At 40.9% G+C, this 13,905-nt stretch overlaps 1 protein-coding gene across 46 annotated transcripts in view; it reads left to right on the top strand.

Annotated features, from left to right (window-relative positions):
• KALRN (kalirin RhoGEF kinase) overlaps nt 1-13,905 on the top strand; it is a 692,908-nt gene that overhangs the window by 447,927 nt on the left and 231,076 nt on the right. For all 46 annotated transcript variants that reach the window (XR_015164343.1, XR_015164397.1, XR_015164395.1 and 43 more), the window contains exons 24-25: nt 94-160; nt 724-833. Coding sequence is in view for 37 of the 46 variants with exons in the window: in XM_086402125.1 (XP_086258251.1) it covers nt 94-160; nt 724-833 (177 nt within the window). In the remaining 9 variants the exon portion in view is untranslated. The remainder of the gene's footprint in view (nt 1-93; nt 161-723; nt 834-13,905) is intronic.

Here is a 13,905-nt window from a genome sequence, read left to right as displayed (position 1 = left end):
ATGTGATAAATGCTTGGGGTGGGGGCAGTGAAGTTTGAAAGAAGGGATGTGTTCTCTCTCTAACCAACTAAAAGCCTGTTTGTTTCCTTCTAGATTCATTATGGCAGAATTGCTCCAGACAGAGAAGGCTTATGTGAGGGACTTACATGAGTGCTTAGAGGTAAGTCTTGTGGTCATCAGTTCTCAGCTGTGTTAGAAAATGATGTCCTTGCCACATCTGGTACTGGAGAGGAGCTCAGTACTCTGTCTTATCCCAGAGCTTGAAGAATGAAAAACCAGCCAGAAGACTTCTTTCCCCAAGTCAGTAATAATTGCATGAGAATTAAAAGTGCTTTGGAAAACAAACTTTTCCGAGATTGGAACTAGACCTAGCAAAAGAAAGCATGTAAAGAAAATGAATTCAAAATAAAATACATGACACAGTCAATTAACTTAAGTCTGAAAAGCTACATCTCCCCGCTGATGCACAGTCAAACTCAAAGCATGTTTAATAAATAAAAGTATGGAGTTTGTGCTGGTGCTGGGATGAATTTCCTTAACAGCAGATCAAGATAATAGAACATTCAGGTTTTCTTTCTTTTCATTCTGCTTATTTACCATCTCACTTTTTAAGCTCTACATGCATCCCTAGTCTGACCCTTACCCCACAAGTTTTTAAGGCCTATTTTGCATGTATTTCACATGGCAATGCTTGCCAATGATGGAACTGTTGCTGTCTTACAGACCTACCTGTGGGAAATGACCAGTGGTGTGGAGGAGATCCCCCCTGGGATCCTTAATAAGGAACATATCATCTTTGGCAACATCCAGGAGATCTACGATTTTCATAACAAGTAGGTTGGTGGTGGAGGGTTTCAGTGGAGTACACTTAGGGCCATAAATACCCAACAGCACAGCTTCCCAACAAGTGGACCAAAGTTGACTGGGAATTCTCTCCCAGTAAAGTAGTGCCTGTTAAATCTCTAAGTCAATGGCTGTCAGACTTCTTTCTCACTCACCCCTCTTTCTCCACAGTGGTCCAAAATTCCTAATGGAGAGTGAAGTCAAATGTTCAGCAGTATCCTGACTAACCTAACTGCCAGTATCCTCAGACTGAATCAAAATAATAGGCAGGCTTGAGGAAGTAAAAGTAGCTTTTCTTTATTAAAACTCTGGGTAATCCTGACATTAGAATTCATCTGAGGTTAACCATCCTACTTTGCAGGCCTTAGGTTTCAAGTTCCACTGATGTTTTCTTTTGACCTAAATATTCCCTTCATCCCTAACTACCTCATCATCCCCACCCTCAACCAAAACAATTGATAGATACCTAATCAAATTATCTAATTGAATATATTTCTTGACAGTTTATAGGGGAGAACATCAATCAACCCTCTATGTTTTGTTGAAATAAGTAGAATCATAGAGCCCTAAAACTTCACAACTCATTTCTTCCAGCTCCCAATCTGATTTAAACATCTTTTCCATAGCATACTAAACATATTCAATCGTTAACAAAGGGTCAGCAAGAATACTGGTTGGTTAGATGACATATCCAGCTATGGAAATAACTCAGTTTCCAATGTACAAATGGAGGGAACCTTGAGAAATAATGTTGACAAAAAGTCCTAGAGCTCTCTCAGGACCCTGTTGCAAAGGAGGGCTAACGTAGAGGTTCAGAGTTGTAGGATACAGTGTAGAAGAAGTCCTAGGGTCGGGCTAGTCAAGGCTTTGACTCAATGAAGTTGTCATGCTGGAGATGAAACTGCCAGGGCACCAGGGTGGCAGTCCCCTGAGCCAAGACTCCAGAGCAGCACTGTGCCATAGAGCCGTCAGTAGGTGGGAATGTTTTGTGTCTGTGATGTCCATTACCATAGCCACTGGCTATGTGTGCTTAGTGAACACGTGATGTGTGATTATGCAACTGAGAGCTGCGTTTTCAACTTTGTTTAATAAATATAGGTGACAAGTGGCTACTCTATGGCACGGCCCAGCTCTAGAGAATGAGACCTCATTCTTTGCTAAGAATGACCAAAGGCAAGTGTGTGTGTTCAGTTGCTCAGCAGTGTCTGACACTTTGCAACTCCATGGACTATAGCCCACCAGGCTCCTCTGTCCATGGAATTTTCCAGGCAAGAATACTGGAGTGGGTTGCTATTTCCTCCTCCAGGGGATCTTCCCAACCCAAGGATCAAACACGCATCTCCTGCACTGCAGGCGGATTCTTACTGAGCCACCTGGCAAGTAATAGTTGGATATAAAAGGATGCTGAGCTCTAAAAGGTCTAAAAAGCAGGTGAAGAGGCACTCCTCTCATCAACACCTGATCATTAATCCCCTGTAAAGTCATCAAATGGCATTAGTTTAAAGGAAACATAAAATATGTAGCTCCCCTATCCGATTATGAAAGCAGTAAGCTCCAGGGTGAAAATACCTTCTGACTCTCTGGAGTACTTGATAAAAGTTTCTAGTCTTTTTTTAATCCAAATTTTTATACTCTCTATATTTTTTGTCTGGAAATCTCCAGCGACAGCAATATTTTCTCTTCATGTCTATTTAATAAGATCCCAATAAATCCATTCTTGACCGCTGACCCCACATTCCATCATCTGAGCTCAGTTGAGTATTATCCCATCTCCCTAGATATTTGGGAAGATATCAGCCTAGAAAGCAGTAAGTCATGTTACTTTTCTTATCTGATTTATGATCTCTGGGATTTAGTCAGAAGTTTCACTTTGCTCACATTCTTACCAAATTGGCAAGGTATAGAAATACAGAGATCACTATACGCACTTCATGTGAGCCTTGTTTTTGCCAAATCAGTGTATAAGGGGAAAGACTCTTCGTTTCAAAATTGACCAATTGTAACAGAATATCTGGGCTTCCCTTATGGCTCAGCCTTGAAAGAATCCACTTGCCATACAGGAGACATGGGTTCAATCCCTGGGTTGGAAAGATCCCCTGGAGAAGGACATGGCAACCCACTCCATGTTTGGAACACTCCATGTTCCCCATTCTTGCCTGGGAAATCCCATGGACAGATAAGCCTTGTGGGCTATGGTCCATGGGGTCATAAAGAGTTGGGCACAATTTAACAACTAAATAACAACAGATTATCTAGCATAACCTTGCCTTATTGTGGTTTAAAGGTATCAATCCAGTAAATCAAGGCAAGCTGTTTGGTAGTCTATTTAAAAAGTAGCTGAAGATCTACCTAACAGTTACAAAATAGAGTTCTAAGAACTCCATAAAATAAAAAGTCAAATTAAGCCATAGGAATATCGCATTTTGTAGAGGAATAAATTCAGTGATTAAGAACACAGCTACCCCAAAAATGTTACCTATTTATTAACATTATAAGAAACAAGAAGAAAATAAAAACCAGCCTCTGACCAACCAAAAGAAATAGCATAAAGATAAAGTTCTTATCTTTCCAGAGGAACTCCTTCTTGTCTCCCATAAAACCCTCTCTATTTCTTGGTCAGATTGTTTCCAAGCCCATAGCAATTTAGAAGCATCAAATAAGAATCAAGAATTTGAGCAAGTAGCTTGGTATCAGTACGTGACAGGAAAGAAAGAGAAACTTTCAAAAAAGAGTCAAAAGAACCCAAAAGATCAAGGTGGTCAAGACCTATTCTCCATTGGTACAGATGATCCTATGTCCCAGTATAACCCAATATAGGGCCCAACAGAACCCCTGTATTATGATACAGCGTAATAATATATTATTATATTAGTAATAGCTAATAATGAATCGTTGGCATATCCTGCATGAAAAAGCAAGGAACTTGTAATGCATTTAGAAAGCTATCCACCAAAAGATGTTTTAAATAGTCCACAATTTAGGGGAACATGCAAAAAAATCAAGCTGTTTATTAATTCCCAGTAGGATCTAGAAGACTTAAGGCTTTATTTACTCTACTCATAATATGTGCTTTCTTCTCATGTCATACAAAATTTGACTAATGTAGAAAGTATAACCCTCTAAAATCTCTAACGAGTAATATTAAAAATGGCAATTAAGCCAACTTTGAAAATGCAGAAATTGTGAACTCCATAAGAGGTCATATCTTTCACTGCATAACCCCAATACTTGGCACACAGTAAACATTAAGTGAGTGAGTGTTGGGTGGATGAATGTATGGATGGGCTAAAAATAGAATTAAAATTTGCAGACTTGTGGCTAATGCCATTCAAGTCATAATTCTCTCTTTTGTTTATGAAAATCTCAAGATACGGAAAATCATTATTTTTCTTCACCACTGTCAGAACCTTCTAGACAAGCAAAACATTTGCATGTCTAAACGAAAGAGTTTCCTGGGTACTTCTTATTGGGAAGACCAGGCAATTGTCCAACTCTAGTTTGCTCTTTAGGAATACTTTTCTGAAATGGTCACTTTTTAACCTAAACATATCAAAAGGTTCTTTTTAACCCCAGTTGCTTGCATCTTTTCAAATTTATAATTAAGTGCTATCTGACAGAGAAACAGACTCCTCTGATTTCTAGTGCATAGCTCAGGTTCTGTGCATCTTCTCTAGAGAGAGAGTGAGGGAAAGAGATTGGGAGGGAGGAAGACTGGAGACAGAGAGACTGAGAGGCAGAGGGACTGAGATGGACGCGGCCTGCATAACCACATCAGCTGAGGCGCTAGGAAATTAGTATCTAGACCAAAAGTGAATATGTTAAACGACTCGGCTAGTTAATATCGATCCTTCTAAATGATGTCACTTTGAAAAATGACAGTCAAGATTGGTTTTGTGTGTGTGTGACCTTCCTGTAGGAGCTTTGTCTCTGTAGGTATTGAATGGAGAAGTTCCATTCAGTACCAAAATTTTGTAAAGAAGAACAATTCATATATGTAGAATTTAACAGTTACAAGTAGTGATGTTAACACACATTGGAGGTTTAAGTGGAGTGATACTTGGTTTTTACCCTCTGCTCTCCCTATGTTGATTCTGCATCTCATATCTATGGAACTAGATCCAAAGACCATGGCACTTATCTACTCAAAACCTAGATCTATTTTTTGCATTTTGTTAAGCATTCTGGGAGTACTCAGGAAAGGTAATAAATGCCATACATAGATCTCCCCAATGGTGATGGTTTTATTAATGCTCTCTCCCCACTTTGACTGGCCTACAGCTTATAATGTGGGAAAATTATTCATTTTCGGTTTGCCTTGTATTTGATTTTCAGCTTCAGTAAGGACAGCAGTTTATTTAAAATGCTCATCCCCTTTGGTTAAATCTGAACTTAATTTTTCCCTTTCAGTTTTTGGAGATATGGCCATATGTGAGTCTGGGCAATAACATTTTTATAAAAATCTCTGTTGTCAGGGATCAGAAGGTCTTCCTGAGCATCAAGCATAATTGTCTCCACTGACAGATAAGGGCCCTGAGACCCAGAGAAGGCCCAGTGACTTGCACATTTTGTGACATCTCCCCATTGAACAATTAGGCATAGATTCCAGGGGCTGGGGCGGTCCCTTTCTCCTCTCCACAGACCATGGCTGGCACTGCCAAGTCTGGTTGCTTTGGTTCATATCTAACCAGCTTCAATGTGCATCCTCAAATCTCAGGAACACTTCAACCCATTTCTTCCATAGGTATGTCATCCAGGTCACACACCCTTACAATAATGGCCTGAAATGAAGAAGTCTGGGAGTGAGTCTCCATCCTGGGTCAAGGGTGGGGGAAGGTGAAGCCGTCACACTCCCAGTGGACTGTGTCTTGTCACGTCCGCTCCTGTGAGACTGAGGCACAAGAAGGGCAAGGTGGTGGGTGGAGGGGGTGCAAGGCAGGAGTGGTGGCGACCAGAGTGTGGAGGAAGGGAGGAGAGACAGACTGAGTGGGAAAGTGGAATAGAATAGAGGAGAAGTGAGGACAGTGGATATCAAGGGAAAGAAGAGATGGGGAGAAGAAGGGGGAGAGGAAGGGAGAGTGGGCAGTACTAGAGGAGGCAGTATAGAGAGGGGGAGAGTGAGATGGAAGGGGAGAGATGGATGAAAAAGAGCTAGCCCTCCCTGTCTCCTATGGTAGGCAGGGGAGTCAGTTAAGTGTTTTTCAAACATTTTGTATTATGAGCCAAAGAAAAATTATATATCCTGTCCTGATATGCACATGCTTTATATATTATATATAATAGGAAAATTAAATCCTGCAAAATGATACCCTCACCATGTGTGATGAGCTCTGATATTTTGGATTAGGTTCTGTTCTCCTTCCTCTTTAATGCTGGTTTCCACCCTCTAAATTGATTCTACAACCCCGTGGAATGCAGAGGGTGGATCTGTAGCTACAAGGTGAGACGCTGGCTCCCCCAAGTGGAGAGAGAAGGGGTGTGCAGGCCACAGCCTCATCTAAAGGCCCCTCTGCCAGGGGGCAGCTGCTTTCCCTGCTTGGCCTCTCCTTCTCCCTCCTGTACTCACGCACTTTGGTTGTATTCTCTGCTTTCTGTGCTTCTTTCCCACACCAGGAAAATCTTGTTCTATTCTACTCTCTTGTTTCATAGAAACTGGAACTTACAAAGGTTTGTGACCTGCTCAAACTGAGTAACACAGCCAAAGAATCCACGTCTTCATGACTCCCTATTTTCACACTGTCATTTTCTTAATATTCAAATGTCAAGCAGAGAGGAAGGGGACATCCTAGTGTGTTTTTTTCTTGGGCCCTAAATTTATACTCTGAGAGATAACTGTGAGCCTTACACACTTATCAGTAGGGCCTTAAAAAATTATAGCTGCGATTTTGTTGCTGTTTTTTTTCCCAGTGCTACTTTTATAAATATGGGGGAGTACCCAAAGAAAAACAAAGTCTAAACATTCATTTTGGTGTGTCAAAGTCATGTTCATTTCAGTTGTACAAACTAACTTCTTGGTGTCCATGCCTAGCTACTAAACAGCCTGTCTGTCAATGGCCTATGAATAACATTAAATGCAAGATTAGTTGTTTATATTTTACTTTAACATTAAACTTATGTTTGTGCAGTACTGTTTGATTCATCTAATCACAAAAGTTAAATTTAGGAAATATTAGCAAAACATATTCAACAGGTAGCACTGCCGTGAGGTAAGCTGCTGCTTGAGGTTTAAGGTGAGGGTGGGGGGTATACTGAGTAAGAGTCCAGCCGTGTGCACCTTTCCCTCTCCACCTCTAACCTCAGCAGAAGTTTCTGCTGTGAAATAAAGAGAGAGCCTGGTGATTGTCATGGCTCAGCCCAGATGATCAAACTGTGCTGAGCAAAGACTTCTATGAGCCATCTGGCACCTTCCCTGGGGTGCACACAACCCTCCAGTAGTTTAACAGCTGCTCAGTGTGCTAACCAGCTGTCCTGGCCTGCAGTCCAGAACCTCTTCCATGCTGGGCTCTGGGTCTATCTGGTCACTAATGGGTCCCTTAGAAATGATCTCTAGCTCCTCTTGTATGCAGAAGCATAAGGGGCAGTGTCCTGGGCTGCCTGCAATAAGCCTGATCCTCTCTCCCCAGCCTGCCTCCAGCTTTATTTGTTTATGTCTCCTTGTTGTTCTACTTTTCTCTTGTTACCACTGTGACCCTGCTTCATTCCCCTTCTCACCAACAAGTGTATATGCCCATGCCTGAGAGCATGCACAAACAAGGCCATCGCATGTATTCCCCTTTAAATTCAAGCTGTACCCTTGATATGAAGGTCCTCAGTGAAGGACACACTCCTCTAGAAGCAGTAAGACTATAGACCAAATTTACCTTTGGCAAAAATAAGTTTCAGAATGGCCCAGGGTGCCTTTGGAATGGTACTGTTTTCATAGTGCTTATGGCACCCCACTCCAGTACTCTTGCCTGGAAAATCCCATGGATGGAGGAGCCTGATGGGCTGCAGTCCATGGGGTCTCTGAGGGTCGGACACGACTGAGCGACTTCACTTTCACTTTTCACTTTCATGCATGGGAGAAGGAAATGGCAACCCACTCCAATGTTCTTGCCTGGAGAATCCCAGGGACAGGGGAGCCTGGTGGGCTGCCGTCTATGGTGTCGCACAGAGTCAGACACGACTGAAGTGACTTAGCAGCAGCAGCAATGATAAAGCTCACAAAGTTTTTCTGTCAATAATGCTAGTGGCTTTATTTCCCAGGATCCCATCCAAAGCTGGAGGGAAGCATTTTCCTCATAAAGTAACTGCATAATGTATTGCATCACAATAATTTGATAGAGTAATAGCATTGCTTAGATCTTGACATTTCTTTTTTATTGAAGTGTAGTTGTTGTACACTAAGTATGATGTGCTGTGCTTAGTCACTCAGTCGTGTCCGATTCTGCAACTCCAAGGACTGTAGCCCGCCAGGCTCCTCTGTCCATGGGGATTCTCCAGGCAAGAATACTGAAGTGGGTCTCCATGCCCTCCTCCAGGGGATCTTCCCAACCTAGGTACTGAACCCAGGTCTCCCACATTGCAGGTGGATTCTTTACCATTTGAGCCACCAGGGAAGCCCCACTATGTACAATACAGGTGTACAATAGAGTAATTCACAATTTTAAAGGTTATATTCCATTTAAGATACTGACTGTATCCCTTGTGTTATACAGTATATCCTTGTAGCTGATTTTATTTTATACCTGATAGTTGTAACTTTTAATCCCCTACCCCTGTATTGCCCCTCCCACTTCTCTCGCCCCACTGGTAACCATTAGTTTGTTCTCTGTATCTGTGAGCGTGCTTCTTTTTTGTTATGTTCATAAGTCTGTTGTATTTTGTAAATTCTGCAAAAAAGTGATATCATACAGTATTTGAATCTTGACATTTCTTTAAAAGTTTTACTCATTTCTGAAAGAACCCCAGATATTCACACAAGCACCTAAACTTCTTGCTTTGCTCATTCTCCCATGATTTATTACACATAATTATTGAAGTGGTAAAGACCAAGATGTTGCTATAGAACAGCTGAGGAGGAATGTCCCATCATTTGTGAAAAGTGTTGTGACTTCTTGTGCTTTAATTTAAACTCATCACGTCTATTTGAAGTAGGTAGAATTATACTGATCAAGTGTACATAACCTGTTGTCTTCATAAGTTTCAAATTAAAAAGCAAAATAGGGTTTAATACTGCTACTGGTCTTCAACAATTACTTGAGATGGTAGTGCACAACTTACTCAAAGTTATGAATCGATATGCCCATCACAGGATAGCTTGTTTAATTCCTACCCTTTTTATTTAAAAATTAAACCATGTAGAGTGGATGTAGGATCTGCCAGCTGGAAGCACACTGGAAAGGGCAGTCAGTTCAGTCGCTCAGCCACGTCCGACTCTTTGTGACCCCATGGACTGCAGCACGCCAGGCCTCCCTGTCCATCACCAACTCCCAGAGCTTACTCACACTCATGTCCATAGAGTTGGTGATGCCATCCAATCATCTCATCCTCCGTCGTCCCCTTCTCCTCCCGCCTTCAATCTTTCCCAGCATCAGGGTCTTTTCCAATGAGTCAGTTCTTCGCATCAGGTGGCCAAAGTGTTGGAGTTTCAGCTTCAGCAGCAGTCCTTCTGATGAATATTCGGGACTGATTTCCTTTAGATTGGCTGGTTGGATCTCCTTGCAGTCCAAGGGACTCTCAAGAGTCTTCTCCAACACCACAGTTCAAAAGCATCAATTCTTCAGCGTTCAGCCTTCTTTATAGTCCAACTCTCACATCCATACATGACTACTGGAAAAACCATAGCTTTGACTAGACGGACATTTGTTAACAAAGTAATGTCTCTGCTTTTTAATATGCTGTGTAGGTTGGTCATAGCTTTTCTTCCAAGTAGCAAGCATCTTTTAATTTCATGGCTGCAGTCACCATCTGCAGTGATTTTGGAGCCCCAAAAAATTACTTTCAAAAGCTGATCTATGGACTGGATGCATTAAAATCACCCACGGAGTTTTGCTAAATGATACAGATGCTCATCAGATCCTAACCCAGAGGACAGTGCACAGGCAGGAGCAGGGATCACTAAGTGTTCCCTGAGACAAAGTCTGATACTTTCCCCAAAAGTGTTCCATTTGCAAAGAAGTTTGGGAAGCATTGCATACTCTACTTATTTCAGAGATATAATGTACCTCATCATATTATAGGATTTTGAAAGTCCCTTCATAAACAAACCAATTTAACCCAGAATTTCCAAGCTTAAATGATACATGACCTTGAAATCCAGTTTTTACATAACCCCAATCAAGATTTTTCCCAGGATATGGTTTTCAGAGAAGACAATCTACTATAGATTTTTACCAGGGGCAGGGTGGGAAAAGCTCCCTGGGGATAAGTCTCCAGGAGTGGAGCTTATTAAAATTGGGAGGCACTGATCCTGAAAAACTAATTTAGTGCCTACTGTACACCAGGTATTGCTTTGGGTTTTTTACCTACATGAGTTTATTAAATCCTCGCAACACGAGGTTGTTTAAAATTGAGAAAAATGGTACTTTGTAAGACCCCCTACTGACAACTGTGACTAGATGTGAACTCTGGTTCTTTTATTTGAGCTTGGTTTGGGGAGGAAAGGAAAGTGAGGCCTTGGATTAGTAGAAGAGTGGGCTAGTGGCAGTTGCTGTTAAAACCTTCATTTTCCAGAAAGGCATTAATTCTAGAAATGATATGCTATGTACTTAATTCATTTTAAAGCGCTTTCATTTCTTGAGAATTTTTGGAGTATCCTCCCATAGGCAGCTACTGTCACCAAAAATTGCTATTACTCTCTTCAGCCTCTAGATCAATTATCAACTCTGTGGGCATAATTACCATTTTTTACTTAAAATTAACCTTAAGTGACCAAGTCACTGACCTTTGGTCATAAGTTAAGGAAAGAGGGAAGCTCTCCCTGAGTCGTCAGAGTCCTTGCAACTTCTAAAACAAGGATACAATTTTATATCTTCTATGGAATGTCATGATCCAGGCTATCGTATCATTTCCTTGGTCACTCTTAATAGAGAAGAACCTGTATACCAAAGTGGTCAGAGTGAGGGGACTGGAGCGAGAGCTCAAAAGTGGGCAAGTGGAAGTTTCCTACACCCAGGAGCATTTATCCTAGGCGCCTGGGGCTCCAGGTTCTCCTCCTTCTCTTTTGTTCCGAGTGCTCTTCTGTGCTTACTCCTCTTCTCTTTAAAGCGGTTCATTTCCTTTCACCAGTCCTTGTCCTAGAGTAGCTCTTCCCTGACTCACCAAGCCATTCCAGCCCTAACTCCCAGGTCCTGTTCAGCCCATCACATCTCAGAGCTGAATCTCTATCCATTGTCTTCACTGAGATTATCCTGAAGGCCAATATGAGAAACAGCCATAAAGACTATCTCAACACCTGAAAAAATACCTGTGAAGATTTTGTACCTTATGTTGTTTAGTGTTCTCATGGAAAACACCCACACAATACATGTCCTTTAGAATTTAGTTCCAGAAATAAAAATTATAGTATATTAAAAATAGATGAATGTTTTAATATGTTATGTTATGTATGTGGTGATGATCCAGATTGCTTCTCTTTGCAACAACAACAAAAAACATGTTTTCTTCTTGTCCTTGTAAAAAAATGTGATCCTCACTTGCAGCATTATATAATATTTTTCTATTTCTAATTTAGAATTCATATTAAATACATGTGGGTCACCTGCAGTTCTTCTAAAAGTAGCAGTAAATATGATACTTTATTGATTTTTGAGCACTGCATATTTGCATTTTGTAAGCCCAAATTGCATTGTAATCACTGCTGTTCAGTGATTCAAATCAGGATACTCCAGAATTCAGGGGAAAGATGATTATCATTAAATGGGTACTGCTAGGAGTCTTCAAACATTTTCAACTGACTTACTACTGAAGTAATACTTATTTGTAGTAGAAAATTTCAATGGCAGATGGACAAAAATATCATCTATGATTCTATAAACAGAGAAGGCAATGGCACCCCACTCCAGTACTCTTGCCTGGAAAATCCCATGGACAGAGGAGCCTGGTAGGCTGCTGTCCATGGGGTCGCTAAGAGTCGGACACGGCTGAGCGACTTCACTTTCACTTTTCACTCATGCATTGGAGAAGGAAATGGCAACCCACTCCAGTGTTCTTCCCTGAAGAATCCCAGGGACGGGGGAGCCTGGTGGGCTGCCATCTATGGGGTCGCACAGAGTTGGACACGACTGAAGTGACTCAGCAGGATGATTCTATAAATCATTGGCATTTTGGCCTTACAAATATGGCTTGCCAAACATTTTTTAATTGCACATATATATTTCTTTAAACCAAAACCAAATCATTCTATGTCATTGAAAACAGAACACAGATAACAGGTGTGTATGTGTGTGTGTGTGTGTGTGTGTGTAGGATGGCTCCTTTTCTCCACATCCTTGCCAACATTTGTTATTTGTGTTCCTTTTGGTGATAGCCATTCTGACTAGTGTGAGATGATGCTTCATTGTGGTTTTAATTTGCATTTATCTGATGATTAATGATGATTAATGATGTTGAAACATCTTATCATGTGCCTGTTAGCAATCTGTATGTCTTCCTGGGAGAAAAAGTCCATTCAGGTCTTCTGCCCATTTTTAAATCACGTTGTTTTTTGTTGTTGTTGTTGTTTTTATTGGAGGATAATGCTTTACAATATTGTGGTGGTCTCTGCCATACATCAGTGCAAATCAGTCATATTATATATCTGCTCCCTCTTAAGCCTCCGTCCCCTCCTCATCCCAGCCCTCTCGGTCGTCACAGAGCACGCAGCTGGGCTCCCTGTGCTACACGGCAGATTCCTGCTAGCTGTCTGTTGTAGACACAGTGGTGCATATGTGTCAGTGCTGCTGTCTCAGCTTGTCCCACCCTCTCCTTCCCCCACTGTGTCCACCAGACCATTCTCAGTGTCTGCGTCTCCATTTCTTCTCTGTAAATAGGTTCGTCAGTACTATTTTCTGGATCCCATTTATATGCATTAATACACGATATTTCTTTCTCTTTCTGACTTCTTCACTCGGTATGACAGGCTCTAGGTTTATCCACGTCACTACAACTGACTCAAATGTGTTCCTTTTTATGGCTGAGTAATATTCCATTGTATCTATGCACCACAGCTTCTTTATCCATTCATCTGTCGATGGACATCTAGGTTGCTTCCATGTCCTGGCTATTGTAAATAGTACTGCAATGAACATTGGGGTGCATGTATCTTTTAGAATTGTGGTTTTCTCAAGGTTTATGCCCAGTAGTTAGATTGCTGGGTGATATGGTAGTTTTATTCCTAGTTTGTTAAGTAATCTCTGTAATGTTCTCCATAGTGGCTGTAGCAATTTACATTCCCAGCAACAGTGCAGTAGGGTTCCCTTTTCTTCACATCCTCTCCAGCATTTATTGTTTGTAGTATTTTGGTCATTCTGATTGGTGTGAGGTGATACCTCAGTGTACCTTTGATTTGCATTTCTCTAATAATGAGTGATGTTGAGTATCTTTTCATGTGTTTATTGGCCATCCGTATGTCTTTGGAGAAATGTCTGTTTAGATCTTCTGCCCATTGTTTGATCGCATTGTTAGTTTTTCTGATATTGAACTATATGAGCTGCTTATATATTTTGGAATTAATCCTTTGTCAGTTGCTTCATTTGCAGTTGTATGAGCTATTTATATATGTTAGATAGTAACCTTGTATTGGTTACATCATTTGCAAGTGTTTTCTCCCGTTCAGTAGGTTGACTCTTTGTTTTGGGAAGACTTTCTTTTTAACCACTTTATTGAAGTACGATTGGTGTAAGAATTTGTACATATTTAATATCACAAAAACACTGGTGCATTTGGGGATAATTATATACCCATGAAACTATCACCACCATCAAGGCCATAGACATATTTATCACCTCCCAAAGTTTTCTTTTCTATTGTTGTATAACAACACTTAACAAAAGATCCATCTTCTTTGCAAATTTTAAGTATGTGATGCAATAATCTTAGCTATTG

The sequence above is a fragment of the Bos grunniens genome, chromosome 1, assembly GCF_055505025.1.
Source record: "Bos grunniens cultivar Pamir isolate PY7600 chromosome 1, Bosgru_T2T1.0, whole genome shotgun sequence".
Taxonomy (NCBI): Eukaryota; Metazoa; Chordata; class Mammalia; order Artiodactyla; family Bovidae; genus Bos; species Bos grunniens.
This window is presented reverse-complemented; position numbering and strand designations above follow the sequence as displayed.